Here is an 18,039-nt window from a genome sequence, read left to right as displayed (position 1 = left end):
TTAAGCAAAAGTGAAAAGACGAGGGTGAAGGTTGTTTGCCAAGCTGTTTTTCCGAAATGGATTTACCCTTACATGCTTTAAATTGGGACCCAATTAAATTAGAAGAAACAATACTGTTTGTCTTGGTAACAAACAAAGGTAAAATTGGAAGAGTAGAAACAAATATAATCATCTATCCTGGTAGTAGAGCAATAATTTGTGCTGCTGTAGCATATGGGCCGGCTTTCTCACTGAACAAGGATTACATAAACTTGGCACCTTTTTTTTAATCTTCTTCCAGGTGACAAACATTCAACAGGGTTATCTGGATAAGAAGACGAATGAATCGGAAACCTAGATGAGGTGGTGAGTAAATTTTGGCTTCTTTTTGTCTCATATCGGGAATGTTGTCAACTTTGCATAAGCAATACAAGGAGCAGAGTCATCGGGGAACATTTTGCATGGAGATCTGGTGGTGCTTGATTGAAACACAAGCAACCGCCACTAGCCACTCATAAACCTTTGCATTCCCTGTTTTGGAACTCTACAAATTGCTGGTTTTTAGTACGAACCAGGTGTTCTTTATGACCGAAAAAGGGTTTCTGCTACCTACCGTGCGTTATGCTCCTGTAAGCTAGATTAACTAGCACAACTCATCGTGTTAGTTGCGATGGGACAAATACTTTTGTGTCGCCAGTTAGACGTGATTCTACGACAGAATTTGTGCCTGGCTTCAAGGTAAAGGATTGATTTTAAACTGAAGTCTCCACAGCCGTCATGGAGTTGTTGTTGGGGGGCTCCTTTGATGCACTTCCCTCGTGCTAATGTGCAAATCTCAATCTTCCTATATAAATCAACTAGTTGCTGCAACGAACTCTCTGCCTCTGTCAAGAGTCAATGGGCCATATATTGCGCGCGAAATTACCTGCACTAATCGAGGCTGGCCGGTGCCAAGTTGCTGTCCTTGCCGTAGCCGAGCCCGACTGACGTTTCGCAACCTGCAACTCTGCAAGTGTTAGTCGTTGAGAAAACTACTCTCGACCTAGCGCAACTGCGTATGTGTGTGGATATCATTCTGCAAGCACGGCAAAAACTTTCGTCGAGAAGAAACAAACGAAAAAAAAATTGCTGGCGGCGTTGATGCGCTGCGAACAACCGAAAACCTCACTTGCAAACACTTGTCGCGGCCTCGCGGGGGGCATCACATGTGCCGCTGTCTGTGCTGCAGTCACATCATCTCATTCTGCTCGGTGTCCGGCGTCCCGCACGCTGCACGTATGGCGTACGCTCACCGACCTCCTCTCGCTGCCGGCTCGGGCCACCGGCCAGCGCTGGTACTCCCAACACCACGCATGCGCCCCGCCGTTCGCCGAACAGGGGCGGCGCCGGCGCCGCGCGCGGCGAGAGGGAGAGCTTACGGTTGTCCTTGCCGAGTCCGTCGTTCATACAGAATCTGGAAGCTGTCCGTGTCACCAGGATCTTCACTTGTTGTTTTTCCCTCTCGCTTGATCCAGGACCACGGAGTGTGTTCTGATGAAGCCCTGACACTAGTCACACACATTGGCCACATGCATTTGCAATGTACTGCTGGTACCCCGTACCTAGCTTTAGGTAGGAGGAGGGGAGGCAAAGACGCATCGTGCTGCAGAGCAGGGCTCCCACGGCCACATTAACTGCATCCAGATTCAAGAGCGCGCACGCGGCTCCCTCCCGCCCGTATTAATTCCTTGGTAGTAAAACGAAATTTCATGCCTAAGTAGTACTAAGTATCAATCTGCCAATCTCAGCAGTAAAACCACAGCTCTTGCGAGTCAATTACTGGTACAAGCAGTAAACAGAAACCTGCACGGCAGTAATACTACTGATGAATCAATGAATCGACCAGACCAGGGACTTTTCAAACCTTCAAGCTACAACCTGATCGGTGATCATTTTCCTACCTAGCCAGATGCTGCGCACGCAAGTGAAGCGAGAAAAAAATTGACGGTATGCAGCTATTCGCATGCTGTCTCTAGGAGATATTCAGATATGAGCAAACCACACGACGTCGCTGAGGCCACAATCTTCAAGCAACAACCTGCCGCCGCCATTATAGGGCTGAATCAAAGTTCACTGCTACATGAGTTCATGATTGCACATCAATCACTTCCAAGCAAAAGAGAGTGCAAGAATGCCCAACTAAGCAGGTGCCAAGAAAAGATTTTTTATCATCTGAACGAATTCAAAAACAGTATGCTTATGAGAGCCCTGCCTCTCATCTCATCTCATCTCAAGCTCCCCATCACCTACCTACCTACTTACCTGCTATTCCCTAAACCCTCCTCCTGCCGCTCCCTAATCCCACCACTAATACCTAGAGTACAACAGAGAAGCATAGCGAAAGTATCTACAGCTCCCAAAAATTAATCTAAAGCGGAGCTCCCCGCCGTAGCCGGAGGAGCCTACGCGCATGAGGACGCCTGGCGGCGGGGCGCGAGAGCGAAGAGCGCCTCGAGGTCGGGGGGCTGGAAGTAGCCGTTCTTCGGCGGGCCGCGCCTCTTCCCGAAGTCCGGCACGGCCTTCCTCGGCGCCGCGGGGCAGGGCAGCGTCGCCGGGATGCGGCACTCCTCCCGCTTCGGCGTCTCCCAGCCACCGCCGCCGCCGCACGCGTACCCTCCGGCAGCCGCCGCCGCCGCTGCCGCTGCCGCCACGGTCACCGCCTCTGCATTGCTCTCCATTTGGGGTGGGGACTCTCTTCTCTTCTCTTCTTTGAAACGGGGGATTTGGGAGGGAACTTTGGAGAGGAGACGCCGGTGGAGGAGGGAGCTTATAAAGGGCGCGGCGGCGGCGGCGGCGGCGGGAGGATTTTGCCTTCCAAAGGACGGAACTGGACGGCTGCTTCCAGCGCAAGGAGGGGCGGGATTGCTCACGTGGAGACGTGTCCGCCCTGGGATCGCGGAGCGAATTGGGGCGGGAAAACGCGCGGGAAGGGGCGGGAAGCCGCCAGCCACTGTTTGGGTTTAAAAATCTTACAAAACAACCCCCAAAAACTTTATCTATTTACATTCCAGTCCTTTGTGAGAAAGACATGAAGATCTATATGTAAAATTAAGGTCTTTAGGAGGGTTTTCTTGAAGGATGGAAGGGGCAACGTCGCCTTGGATTCCACTGCGTTTACGCTTCGCGGTGTGCGGGGGTGTAGGGGTGTAGGGGTGCCAGGTGTACGGGAAGTGATGGGTTCCGCGAATACGGTGGGGCCCGGGGCCACCCATATCCACGACTCCACTTCATCGCGTGGTCCGGGTGTTGGTGCGCCCGTGGGACCGGGGGGTGGCGCGGGCGCGGGCGCGCGGCCGGGGGTCGTGGGTCCACGTGGACCGGGTGCGGGCGCCGAGATTCCCCCAACTGTTGGAATGATCCCTTCCGCCTCGGATTCCTGGGGCACGTGGGCCCCCGCATCGGAAGGAGCTCGCGTGGTCCGGTGTGAAACCGCGGCCAGCTGCGTTGACCCCCGTACGCGCGCGCCGGCTCGCCGTGAGGTGGGTGGGCCGTGGGCCCTGTCGTATGCCAAGGCCCATGGGCCGTTCCGGTTCTCAAGGTGGACCTACAGGTTACCAAAAAAGCCCATTTTATGTTTCTTCGGCTATCTCCAGTTCTCAAGTGGGCCTACAAGTTGCGATGATCCGAATCACCTCCTTCAACCGTAAAACTGGGTACATGAACTCCCATCATCTATCAAAACCAGTTTATTTTGGCTCCACTATGGTTTGCAGGGTGATTTTGTTTTATACATGACACGTTTGACATGTTCTTTATTTGGCGTTGTGTCTACGTGACCTAGGTAACATCCTCACGAGGAAAAATACAATGAGTCAATGACCCACATGTCAGTGCCCACTATCTCCTTTCTTCCACTCTCTCCGATAAAATGAATGTAGTAATATAAACTATATCTGGGTAATGGAATACTGTAGCTGCAAAACAGGGAGGGAAAGAAAATGTGCAAGTTATCTCACTTAATAGTTAATACCTTTGTATCAACGAGGTATCAAAAGGTACCAATACGGTACCACCCCGGTATCATACGATTGGCTGATTTAAGTCATATACACATTCCTTTTTTCCAGCCAGGGTTAGAGCATCTCTAACAAATGCCTAAAAATTAGTCCCCAATAATTTTAGATTGGGATCATCCCAAAAGATTTTAGCCCCAAAACATGTCCCAACTCCAACAATCACCCTAAAATTGGTTCCTAAAATTTGTTAGTCACCAACGTAGGAAATTACTCTTAGCTAGGTCAAAGTATTGCATCCGTGAAAATCTAATCAACACATATAAACAAAGTAGGGCATATGAGCAACTGAATCAAATGAATCAAATAAGTTAAGTTCATGATCCACTAAATGATCAGAAGTTGATATCAATGCACCCATGTTAGCATATGTATCTTCGGATAAGTTCAAAATGGCAGAAATACGATCTAATTTCAGTTCAATGTCGAACAACGAATATCATGGATTTCTAGATATTTACAGGATAAAAGCTAATAATTATTTATATTTGCTCATATGTCATTCTGCCTATAACGGAGAAACTATACCTTTTTTTACAACTTGTGATAGATAAATAACCATAGATAGGACATGAGCATATAAAAAATGGTGCCGAGGTGGACAGAAAAATGGTGTCAGGTGAAAAGAATTAGTGTGAATCGTGAGATTAGCCAGTAGGTGACCTAAATTTGGCTCAACGAATACCGGTGCTTGAGGATGCTAAAAAATTAGGAGCTTTTTTGGGCAAATGTTGGAGTATGTTTTTAGCTTTTAATACCAATATTTGATTTTTGGGGTTTATATTGGAGTGTTGTTGGAGATGCTAGGAAGCTAAAAAAACAGTAAAACTGATCTAAACTATCCGGTTGTTGGGCAGGCAACGGAGAGGAACTTCTTCACTCTCCAGACGATGCGCTCTTCCTAGCTGCGTAAAGCCGATAAGAAGCTAAGCCCACAACTGCAACGGCAGCTCCAACTGCAAAAATTGGTACACCATCAGTTGTGTTAGAACTCAACCAACTCCCGACAATTCCACTACTTGATTCCAACCATCAGTTATATACAAAATCATGATACAGTAAAATAGGCTGCTTCTACATTTTATTGTCTTATTGAACCTGGTTCTTACTGTTCTGTAGTAATTGGCATGATGGATTTGTGCAAGAGAGTAAAGGCCAATATATATATAAAAACACTGTAGAGACCGAAGCGTGACACTTACTTGAGACAACCGTGAGGGAACGGTTCAGAAGTTGGCGGTATTGCCTGCGTGTTCTCCCAGCTTCAGTCTCTGGGATGTTCAAATGGGGCTGCCGCGCCGCATTGACTATCCGGCAGAAAATATTGTTCAAATCATTCAACCTTACACTGACAGGAACTGGTGTTTCGATTCCCATGCCATGGCTCACCTATAAAGGGGGTTTAGATTGAGAAAATTTTTAGGAGAAATGTCACGTCAAATGTTTGATCGGATGTCGGAAGGGGTTTTCGGACACGAATGAAAAAACAAATTTTATGGCTAGCTTGGAAACCGCGAAACGAATCTTTTGAGCCTAATTAATCCGTCATTAGCACATGTTGGTTATTGTAGCACTTATGACTAATTATAGATTAATTAGGCTCAAAAGATTCGTCTCAAGATTGCAATTATTTAATGCTTTACTTATGTGTCCAAAAATTCGATGTGATGTTTTTGGAAAAAAATTTGGAAACTAAACAAGGCCTAAGTACATGATTTTAAATTAAGATAACTGAAAGTAATCCCTAGTCGTAGGGATCTGACATTAAGTAAACTGGTGGTTAATACTGGACAATGTTGATACAACGTGTAATACCAAGACAACGTTGCCACATCAGTCCATTATATGAATGTTAAACTTGCAACGTCACAGTTGATATCAAGAGTTTTACCATGAGGCAGCAGGAACAACCATGCCCTGCTGCACTGGCATGGTGGTCTCCAATTTAGCAAAAGGGAAAAAAAGGACTGGTTAAAAAAATCTAGTTCTAGTTCAACCAAGGACAAAAGAAAAGGACAAATGACTCTCAGAGCTAAATAAATCCATCGTTCAAAATTAATGAATAATGTATTTCAAACTTACTCTAGTTGAGTCTTGCAGTGCCATCAATGATTGGCCATGATCATCCTTAGCAGCAACTATCAGACAAGGAACTTCATAGCCGGTGTTTTTTCCATGTGCAGCCACTTTTACAAGCAAATCTCTTGCTCTTTGCCAAGAAAATTCATCACAACTGCCATTCCAACAGGCATGTGCAGGAAATTAGGTACAAGTGAATTATATCATACAACGAGATAGATATCAGAACAAACAATATTTATGCGTCGACCTTATGAGATTGCTTGTTATATTTGTTTTACAATATCAACTTTTAGGAATCAAGTATACTTCACAACAATTACTACATTGGTTCTATCCTGAATCTGTGAACTTTCGCCATGAAAGCTCACATACACCAATTTACAGGATATGAAGGATTAAAGTCAGTACCTTCGACGGACCAATTGACAGTACCGAATTGTAGTTGGTTATTCTAGTTAAGTGGTGTATGTCTATATGATACTACTAATTCATTTACTCAACAGTATCAAGATGAACAAATACCAGTGCCTAGACAGTCAGCTATTTTCAAGTCTTTTTCTGTTTGATATTTAAATATTTTCCTCATAGTTCCATTCTGTTATCCAACAATATCAAGATTACCATCGACATGCTATTTGCCATTCCTACTGAACTGCGAACTTCCAGTTGGTTTGTTTAGATACCTCAATAGCTACCAAAAATTGGTGACGTGTCTCTAAAACAAAACTTGATTTCACTTAAAGCAAAAAATAATGTTTTGTTATTAATTTATGCAAGGTTTATAAACAAATCATACTGCTTCTAATTGGAAAGGTAGACTGCTACTGAAAATTGTGTATTAAGAATTTTGTTGTGAATAAAAATAGGAAGAATTCAGTGACAATGAAAGAAAAAGGTAACTGATAAAACTTTTGGTCATGAATAACTAGGTGAATATTTCAGTGGAATGCATACCTATCATAAACACAAACTGCTATATCACAGGGTGCCAAAGATTCCTTATCAGACAGTAATGATCCAACATCACCTTCAGGAATTTCTCTCATCACAAGTGTCTTTCTATTCCCCTTCAGTGGAAGAAAATTATTGAATCAGATTAAACAGTTAGAAACATCAAACAACTTGTTTGTGATCATTCCCATATAAATCTTATTTGTGACTGACGTAAAATTTAAACAAAATAAATTATTTACTATGTTGGTTAACAAAGAATTTAGATTGGAATTTCTGTCACCTCATATAATAATACTTGCAGGCTTTTTGGTCATATTGTCAAAAGGAAATTTTCTGGATGACAGATTATCAAGTATTAAGATGCAGACCAATTATGGTTTTACATAATATGTTGCTCATGGCTTATTATTTAATAAACAACAAATATGATTGTTTTAAGATTATCTTTTCATCTCATACTGTAGAATACTTATGAGTACATGAGTAAACATTGCACTATTCAAAAGAGAAATATCAAAATGGTTGCATATGGTATGAGCAAAATAGATCAATAATTTTGAACACTTACATCAGGCAGTTCAACAGTATTCGCTGCAAATCGTCCATTGACAGAAAAGGCATCAGGTTGCCTATTGCAAGGACCAAAAGTGAAAGTAAGAACATCAGGAGAAATAATCATGGGAAGAAAAGTTCATGGTATAAAATATTATATGGAATGCAACCTTTTAAGGAAAGATTGTAGCAATGCAGTCTTTCCAGCACCTCTGGGACCAAAGACATAACACTGGAACACATTTCTCTGAGTCTGTTGCTTTTTACGGTCCACTTTTCTTTTCCTCGTGGTGGTAAATGCTGAGTCAAAATCGCCCGAATAGCCAACATATATAAGGTTGGCAAAACTACTTGGTGGGTGTAGAAGGGTCATAAGAGCCCACTACAGTTGCAGAATAATTAGTCAACAAAAGGCAACAGTCCAATAAGAAAATTCAGTATTTTCCTATCAGAAGATTAAAGGAACATATATGTATATTAATTAATATATGCTAGAAATTCAAAGAATATTTCTACCTAACAGCATCCCCACATGTCTTACAATACACAACTATATATTTTGTTACAAGATATGATTGCTCCCAGTTTCATTTGTTTAAACACTTCAGATATACTAAATATAATCTATTCTATAGCTAGTTTAGTGTGCTCAAAATGTACAACTCAATGCACATAAAGATTAAAAGAACAAAAATGTGGGGTTTCCTGGAGTAACAGAACAAGCTTACACAGTGTTACAGGACAGTCAATCAACCAATAAAATGCATGTGAGATCTGAATAAAGAAAGGGCTTATCTTTCTTGTTTTGAACCCAATCATCAACAAATAATATTTGCTAAAAATCCAATCCATCAATAAAACACAGGGTAGTTGTGTCAACTCTTAGCATAAAGAGTTTGAGAAAAAAAAATACCTTGGAGATGAATCCTTCAAACAACAACCCACCCAAGACATTATTTTCAGCACAGTTTTCGTACAGATGAGAAGACCATGGACTGAAATACCAACAAAAGAGTATTGATACAGGAAATATAAACAGAAACTAATACAGGTATATTTAAAAATTTTAATGACCTAATTATTTTGTTTCAATTACAGTGTCAAGTTAAAACATGAAAGGACCTTCTATCAACTTCTTACTTTTCAGGCGCAGTTGAGAAAAGATCCTCCACCTCAGCAGGTAGCAAAGCTCCATCCTGGATATGATACCAAAAGGCAGTTTAAAATTATTACAATGTAAAATGACAGTTTTTAGTACAACAAATGCTCGGTATAACAAAGAGTTGAGAAACAATTCAGGAGAATAAAATCACATAAGTGCATAGAACTTACATTGTCTGTGTCAAACATGTTGAAGATTCCTCTCAAGAAATCAATGGTTTTACTTGTGAATTCCAAAGTCTGGAACAAAAACATAAAATTTACTTTAAATTAATTATCAGCAAAATACATCATAAACCAGCAGTATTATAAATATCAAGCATGAAGGCACCTTGAAGTTGTCACAGACTCTAACAACTTGTATGCACGTTTCTAAAGCAATTTAGGAAGCACTGCTACTTAAGAGTGGATATTTTACCATAGTGGTAATGTTAGTGATGAAAGTACCAAAACAATGTATGCAACGTAAAGAGACAGCATAAGAAAAGATCAATTTCACAATTATAGAATCTAAACAATTAAATATCAGTATTAAGATTATTCACATGTACAATTACTCTAGTTTCCACAGATAGTAAAATTCAGGATAGCTGAAAGCAATCAAATACAACATTACTTGATCAGGAGCTTGTTTAATTGCTGGAATGTGGCCGTCTCTAATTAGCTATCAGTATTAAGATCATGCACATGTACAACTACTCTAGCTTCTACGTATAGTAAAATTCAGGATAGATGGGCGCAATCAAATACAACATTACTTGATCAGGAGCTCGTTTAATTGCTGGAATGAGGTCATCTCTAAACTTGAGTTCATCATCATAGCCAAATTTCCTCAACACAGTCCAAGTAGTTTCCATTTGTCCATTCGTGATAAAAAGGGTATGAAAGAAAAGGAACCCAGTCAATGTAACCCCATTGTCGTTTACGCCTTCAGCCAACTTGTCTTGGATGGCTCTCTTCACGCCTGCGATTTCAGCAGGTTGGAGAGGAGCATTGAAGCATTTTACCTGTAAAGCAGCCAAAAGGAGATTCTTAACATCACCAGAATTAATAGAATAATAATGCAAGAATTAGTTTGCCTTATGCTAACCAAAGAAACCAAGATACTTAGCAGCTTTAGTAGCTACAAACCTGAAAGTCATTGAGCTCCACATCACTAAGAGCTCCATCTCTGTCATGGTCACATAGAATAAATATACGCTTCAAAGCCCTCCTACAGCGTGTCTTTAGAGCCTGTGTCTCTTGATCAAATAGGGGAGCTGTTGGGTAAAGCACAGCCATCTGTGCATAGTAGAAGACCTCTCGAACCTGCAAGCATACAATGTCTAGACTTTTAACGAATCTGATGGTGCTAATAACTCATGTGATAATTGATTCATTGTGCAACTGATACAAATAATTCAACACATGCCAAATCTCATCACCTGATTTTCAGAAACAAGTATCGGGAGACTAGGCAGGTGAAGGAAATGTGCGAATTGCGATGGTGTGTGGCGCGACTGACACCCTACAGGTAGGGGATGAGAAAGGCCATGGGACTCAAATGTAGTCTAACAGCATTAGTCAGAATTATCATGTACTCCCTCCATCGATAACTACAAGGCATGCATGTCGTTGGAAACATCAAGATTTGTAACTGTTTTTTTAACTGGACATATGTAACTTGACTAACAAATAGCCTAATGCATATATGTTTAATTCCATACAAGATGGTACCATTGAATTCGTATTGCAAAGTAATTTCATATGAATGTTAATTCCTAGTTGTTAATAATAAATTATGGTTGAACTCCAATGTTAGAAACCATATCAAAGCATAATATGAATTATATTTGTAAACAGCGTACATAAGTTGCTAGGATTTTTCTTAGAAAGAAACCCAAATTCAGAGAAAATGTCTTTGTGTCTTCAGAATGTACTGCAACATTTTCTTTTATTTCATAATTCTAAGAAAATATAGTGTTCAAATTATTATTAATAATATTACTCCAGTCAATCCAACTTGGTGATACTGGTTACCTCACACACAGAGTACGTAATAATAGCATTATACAATCAAGTTACAACAGTTCATGCCCAGAATATAACATTATTGCAGATTGACAATTTGACATATCAACATGAGTGGTAATCAATACAAAAATATGATCGTAAACAATTAACCTGGATCTGTCGAAACAAGGAGCATTCAATGCAGGTCTCAATCTCTTGGAATGTCCCCATGATGGGTTCCATCATCGCCTCAAGACTGTACTGCTTCTCATCCCTCAGGTCCAGCTTACATCCCACAACAATCACTGGTGCCTTCAACTGCGGTACACAGAAATGCAGAATAAACATGAATCACAGCCCGGTGGAAACCAATCTCATTTCGAGTTCCCGACGTGGAACAGTATATGCTCCCTCTGGAAAATTCAATGAATTTCACCAAACCAAAACTTGAATTGAGAAAAAAAATCCTACAGATACTATGATATTTATAGAACACGATGTTTTTTTTTTCAAAAATCAATGAATTTGGGCCTTGTTTTTCAACTATAAAGTTTGAAGGGATGGATTGAACTTCAACTATTTCAACTTTATGTATTGAACTTTATTGTCGTGGCGACAGTCGTCAAAGTTGTGGACTATGTTGTTCAAATGTTGGATGGATGTCATATCTGGCATATGTTTAGTGACACATATTGAATTGTGAATCAAATGTCCTCTATGATAATTTCATTAATATATATTGCAGATTTTGTTTCTCTCAATGTGTGTACTTGTCAGAATTACAGGAAAGATTATGCCATTTTTTTTATAAGTTACTCATATGTTCTACATATTTCCACAATTTTTTGCTAGCTATTCCTCAACTCAATATTTTTCCTCAATTTTGTAAGATTTCTCATCTATTTTTGAGAAAATATATCGGTTTCTTAGTTAAAGCTAACGAAATTTCATTCAATTTGCATTCCTTTTTTTAAGTCAAAATTTCTTTTCTTTTGTCGAGGAAACCGATTCTGTACTGAACCCGAGCATTTGAATTCGAATTTTGTCTTTTTTTAAAAAATGTCCCTTTTTTTAATCAAGTTTTCTTACTGCCAGTACTGGACCTCATGAAAAAAGTGAACAGTTATTACTGCGAACAAATTTAACTCCCAAAATTAATTCCGGCAGTGCAGAGCATCACCTGGAGGCTCTGGAGTTCGGGTAACCAGAATGAGCTGAGCCGCTGCAACGTCGCGGGCCGGTCGCAGGCGTAGGTGAGTACCACCACATCGGCCGACTGGCACTCGGCGATCAGTTTCGGCTTCTGCTCTGGGCTGCAAACACAATAACGAATCAGCAATTCAGCACCGGGCCACCGGCACACAATCAAATTATCAAAACGCCAGAGCCGGCAAGGCAACGAAGCCAATCCACGAATACCCAACAAAACCACCCGCAGATCAATCTAGCGTGAGAGCGTGGGAGCACCTGGAGGAGGTGTCGACGATGGTGATGGGGACGCGGTCGGCGAAGTAGTCCACGGGGAGGCGGGTAGGGGGCAGGACGCCGGGGACGTCCTCGTCGGGGAAGCGCTCGGTGGCGGCGGACGCGACGAGGCTGGACTTGCCGGTGCCTGGGTCGCCGATGACGACGACACGCAAGCTCTGCTTGCCGGCCAGATTGGCGGACGCCGCAGCTAGCGCCATGCGTGTGCGCCTCCTTCTCTCTCCCCCTCTCTCCCTCTCCGCGGGTTTTGGTTGGTGATGGGTTTTTGGGCGCGGCGGCGTGTCGTCGTCGATTCGTCCTCTGGACCGGCTCACTCTTTATATTGCCTTTGTTGCCGGGTTGAGATGCTTCTCTCGTCTTGGAGGAAAAGAAAAGAGTCAAATTTTCAAAATTAAAATTTCCTACCGAGATTTAGTGCTAATTTTAAGAATTTTTAGCGTGATTTACTTTGCAATAGTTATTTTTAGATAACTAAAAACACATATATAGTTATGAATACATATATAAAAATTTTATTCATCATAATTTACAAATAGATAGCTAAGAACACATATATATAGCTACGAAGACTATTACCCTATGTTAACATCCATGGAAGATCTCGTCAAGAAGCTTCGCCAAGATCCTGACGAGATATTCGTCTAGATGTTTGGATCCATTGATATTTTTTAGTCCTTATCATATCGGATGTTTGGAGGTTAATTAAGAGTATTAAATATAGACCGACAAAAAAACTAATTGTATAAATAAAGGTTATTTCATTAGACAAATTTTTAAGCCTAATTGATCCACGATTAGCAAATGTTTACTGTAGTGTCATATTCGCTAATCATGGACTAATTAGGCTCAATAGATTCGTCTTACATAATAGTCCAGTATATATGGTGAGTTTTATTAATAGTATATATTTAATACTTCTAATTAATATCTAAATATTTAATGTGACAGTGACTAAAAAATCCCCAAAAACGAACGGGTTCTAAAAAAGACCAAGACAGTGATGTGCACACTACACTATCACTCGGCACGCCCTCGCATATATTCACTCCATCACCTGAAGGTGAAGGCAAGTGAAGTGATCAAGAAAGGCTTGCCGGAGTAACAGTGGGAGGAACTTTGCTCTTTCTTTTATCATTTATGTTGTCTGTTTTTCCGGTTGATGGTCTAAACAATGGTCGTACTCGGGCAACAAACGTCTTGCCCTTTGACTCCTTGATCTTCACTTGTGATTTTGTTATATCCATATCGATGATCAAGAATTCATGGTAGTTAACCAACGTCATGGTTTGACTACCACTTAGGTGATGAGTTGGAGAACTCTCTCTAGCCCGCAAGGCCCCGATGTCGGCAAGTCTCGTCTGGTAAAAGAGTTGGCATTGTGCATCAAGTTTCTTGAACGAGAACTCTTTGATATTGTTTTGAGAACTCACTAATTTGCTCTAAGCATCTCCTCTCGGCTACTAACAAGACCCAGCCTTCTATTATCTTCGCATCTCATGCGGCTTACTTAAATTAGTTCGAGTTGGCACTGGGATCAACGGGTGATGCTGTTGAGAGTAGAGTTAGCTACGGGGCGAGGCGGGGCCAGGGATGACTAGAGCTGCCCCAGCCATGCCTCTGAAATTAATCACCGATCTCGAAAACAAACTAGGGGAATGTGTTCCCCGTCCCCGTTACCATCAGATTCGGCCCTGAACAAGGGCCCCACATTTTCTAAAATAAAGTTAATGCACTCTCCAATCAACACATTATAATATACAATAATACAATAAAATATAATCATAACTCTAAAATGATAAATGATAGTGAATACAATATCAGTAATTATAAAATAAAATGTTAGTATTCCCACGGTTATCATAATAATTATTAAATAATTATCAATACAGCCAAGATTTTGTAATTTTTTTATAACTTCGGGGCCGTGGGGATTTACGTGGGTGAAGTTTCTCTCCCGCCCTACCCCCAATTTCCCAAATTATCAATTTCCCAAATTATCTGGGACCCCGATCTTGAATCCCCGTAGGGTGAATTTGACTGCAAACCTCAGCCACGTTGCCCATTGGGGTAGGTTTTTGGTCAAGCCTAGTTGAGAGTGGTCAGGTATATTGCCAAATGATTTTATATTTAGGCCTACCTGACGGCTTGACCAAGTGAGAGATGGCCACTAGTTGGCGCATCGTTTTGTGAGGGATGCATGCTGGAGCAACGACCACCACAATGCTCTTTTTAAGTAGTATAAATTATTGTAATTCTAGATTCGAAAGGAAAAAGAAATTTCAAGTTTGAAGTAGCCGAGCAACCAAAATGTACGTTTATCATTTGCTTCTTAACATTTTTTATGCTTGCCGGATTCGCCGTCATGCATGATGCACCTGACTATAGGGTGTCAGGATGGATAGCCGGCCTGTTCGGGTGCGCCTAGGCCGAGCACCTGCAGCACATTGACCGGGAGACGGTTGCGTACCTTGTGCTAGGTTTTCTTTTTTTTTTTTTGATTTTTCATTGTATTTTTGTGTGCATGTAAACCCTGTATTTTTGTAAAAGAAATTATAGATAAGTATATCATTTTATATTTTTAAAGTACATTTTTATTTTTATAGTAGTTAATCGATAATCTTTAAAAGAACACGTCTTCCGGATATGTTGTGATGGCCCCTGCCTTCTTCTTGGCTCTGGTCTCTTTGCTGCTGGCTACGGCCGGAGCAGTGCTTCCGAAGATTACTCCTCGTACGCTACTTGGTCTCATGGCGTTTGTTTCGTTTCTGGAAGAAGGGGGCTGCCATCTACTGCTGAGCGGTTTTCGTTGCCAAGTTTGTACTTCTCGAAGCCCTCTTCTCTGTCGATCACCCTGACGGCTTGACCACATGTTGTGCCATGTTGGCCCATATCTGCTGCTGAGCAGAGCAGCCTTCTGGGTGGCCTGCTGGCCTGCGTTGTTGACTTGTTTCGACTGGCCATACCGTTGGGGTTATTTTCAGGTTCTTGATGCTGCCCATGGCTGGATGGATTGTTTGGTTGCATGCTCTCTGTGCGTGCTCAATACAACTATACAACCAGATGATGCTGTCAAGGTAAGCAACAAACTAATTGCATACAGGCTGCGTTCGGCACCTTCTTATATAATCCCAGATTCTCTCGTTTTTCGCGCGCGCATTTTCCGAACTGCTAAACGGTGTATTTTTGTGAAAATTTTCTATAGGAAAGTTGATTTAAAATCATATTAATCTTTTTGATATTTTACTAATCTATTACTATATTTTCTGCGTCGGATAGCTAACCCCTCCCTTCCCCATGCCGAACACGACCATATTCGCTTCTAGCATAAATTAATTAAATATGTTTGGACATTTTACATGTACACTAAAACATTGTGAAACATCCATTACAAGTGGATCAAATGACTCATATTCCTCCTACCTATTGAGAGGTAAGATGTCCTTTACTACCAATAAATATTGTTATTATTAATTACTAAAGAATCTAGGTTTCCTTGCACGTTTACAAATTCACAATTAATACATTGAATAAATATACTAAAAGTATTCAAATTCCATGCTACAATTTTAATTGTTATAGTTTAGTCAAATGTTATTTCCCATGTTGCTTTCAGTTTGTAATGAAAGTTTTGAAATAATCATGCATAACAATTTTCATTAAAACTATACATATTTTGAATTTCATTCTTGTATTTTTTTTTTACTTTCAAATTCATATGCAAAATGAATCAAAGAAATTTCTACTTTTTAAGTACAATTGTTCTCGATATATTTCACATAGCAATTATTCATAACTTAGAATTACATTCATTTTAAATATAAATTTTATAGTGCAAATAATATGGCGTGGATTATATATATGTTTGGAATATTCAAAAGTTTTAGAATTTCAAAAGTTTTTAGTACAATTGTTATCGATATATTTCACATAGCAATAATTCATAACTTAGAATTACATTCATTTTAAGATTAATTTTATAGTGCTAATATGGCATGGATTATATATATGTTTGGAATATTCAAAAGTTTTAGAATTTCAAAAGTTTGAAAGATCTCAAACATTGGTTACATTCATGCCTTGCAACTATGCAATGGCTGCATGTTAAGTTAGGAAGGATAATTAGAACTTTCCCTATTTGATAAATATATCTTTCCCCCAAAAAATAATATTTTTATTGAGATAATAAATCACAAAATAACACTGCTCAGATTTGATGATGATTCTTACCTCTCTATAGGTAAGGTGCAGTAATTTTATCATTTCAAAAAAATAACGAAAGATATTATATTTCTAGCGTAAAATTTGATATGTCTAGTTATTTCTTTAAAAATGGTAAAACCGCCCCTTAGGAGAATGTCTATATGTTGTCACGGTCGCGCTTGTGTTTGAAAGCGGCTTAAGTTTTTAATTCCGTGGACTTGCAAGGCGTTCCAAAGCCCACGGCACCGTGGATCAAATTAAAACCGTCATCTTTTGGTTTATGCTTAAGTCAAAATTTAAATTTTTAATCTTAAATTTGTGTTGATTTAAAGTTTTTTATCATAGTTTATTTTTCAATCTTGGCTTTTAGATCACTAATAGCATGCATATAAAAATTTTATTTATAATTTTTTTGTTTGTGGATATATTGTTTGGCTTTTATATACTCCTTTAAAGATGAACAATAGTGGTGGTGAATCTGTCACCTACTCCGCCACTAACTCTATCCTATTTTTAAAAGAAATAAAATCACGTATATTAGCTCTACGTTAAGCATGCTAATAAAATTTTTTAAATAAGATCATGTTGCAACGCACGAATAATATGCTAGTTATCTCAAGTAACTAAAAGATGACCCTAAGATACTGCCCCTCACGTCTTAAAAATAGCATCTGTGAAGAGATAAAGTGTTACTGATCTTTCCGTTTTAATGTGCATCGATCCCCGTTGACAGTTGAGGCGATGGGCCGAGTTATTATTAGAGAAAGAGACCCATGTCCTGCTCGTACATCGCCTTTGCAATCGATCGCCGATTTGCCGTCGTTTTCCTCAATCCAGTAGAGATCACAGGAAGACTTTTGCAGTGCGTAACTATTACCTACCTCGACAATATGTTACTATCTCAGAATTGACCGAAGATGGCATTTGGATTGACACCCTTGTGGTCAGAAGAGCAATCACGTACGTCTTGTGGTTCAGCTTCTGCTGTAGCGAGTAAACAAGTTATATAAGCTCGACTACTGGCGTCGGAATATGGAGATCTCCTAATATTGCTATAAATTTTTTCTATAGATATGTTAGTAAGTATATCTAGAAAAATTGAAACGTATAAGACAACATGTTTTAATTTATATTAGACTGTTTTGGTCATTCCGTTAGATCCTCAACTATTTTTTTTCTAGATCCGCCCTGGAGCTCGACCGAACTCCCTGAAAAGAAGCTAAGGTCAGTTTAACAGTAGATTCGCCCAAACGTTCATGTCCAATTTACTAACGAAACCGAGTGGTTTCGCGGATTTCTCGGTCCTCTTCAGAAGAACAGTTTTAAGTCTCCATTCCAGCTTCCAGGGCGTGCAAAGGTGCAACGCCTCACTAAATACAACGAGACCTTTCGAAAGTAATTCGAGCGTGGCTGTAGCGCTGGCCCAAACCTATCATATTCGCGCTTGATGACGACCACGACGACGACTCCGTGCGGCCGTGGCACTGTTGCCGGCTCAAAGCGTTGTACTCCCTTCATATTTTTTTATATGACGCCGTTAACTTTTAGATTCACGTTTGACCATTCGTCTTATTTAAAAAAA

The 18,039-nt window shown here is 40.4% G+C and overlaps 2 protein-coding genes across 2 annotated transcripts; both read right to left on the bottom strand.

Moving 5' to 3' along the window:
• Positions 1–2,066: 2,066 nt before the first annotated feature.
• On the bottom strand, positions 2,067–2,797 carry LOC121053310 (cyclin-dependent protein kinase inhibitor SMR4-like). Its single transcript, XM_040520098.1, has one exon. The coding sequence runs from the start codon at positions 2,694–2,696 to the stop codon at positions 2,421–2,423; it is 276 nt and encodes a 91-aa protein (XP_040376032.1). The 5' UTR covers positions 2,697–2,797; the 3' UTR covers positions 2,067–2,420.
• Positions 2,798–4,392: 1,595 nt separating this feature from the next.
• Positions 4,393–12,517, bottom strand: LOC102705675 (mitochondrial Rho GTPase 1-like). Its single transcript, XM_015839737.2, has 14 exons — positions 12,240–12,517; positions 11,953–12,085; positions 10,944–11,090; positions 9,912–10,088; positions 9,539–9,787; positions 8,952–9,020; positions 8,760–8,815; positions 8,533–8,614; positions 7,790–8,001; positions 7,636–7,696; positions 7,068–7,180; positions 6,114–6,264; positions 5,234–5,420; positions 4,393–4,987 (listed from the first exon to the last, which is right to left on the bottom strand). The coding sequence occupies exons 1-14, from the start codon at positions 12,455–12,457 to the stop codon at positions 4,908–4,910; spliced, it is 1,935 nt and encodes a 644-aa protein (XP_015695223.1). The 5' UTR covers positions 12,458–12,517; the 3' UTR covers positions 4,393–4,907.
• Positions 12,518–18,039: the final 5,522 nt, after the last annotated feature.

This window comes from Oryza brachyantha, chromosome 1 (assembly GCF_000231095.2).
Source record: "Oryza brachyantha chromosome 1, ObraRS2, whole genome shotgun sequence".
NCBI lineage: Eukaryota > Viridiplantae > Streptophyta > Magnoliopsida > Poales > Poaceae > Oryza > Oryza brachyantha.
Note: the sequence above shows the minus strand (reverse complement) of the source record. Positions and strands in the feature narration are given on the sequence as shown.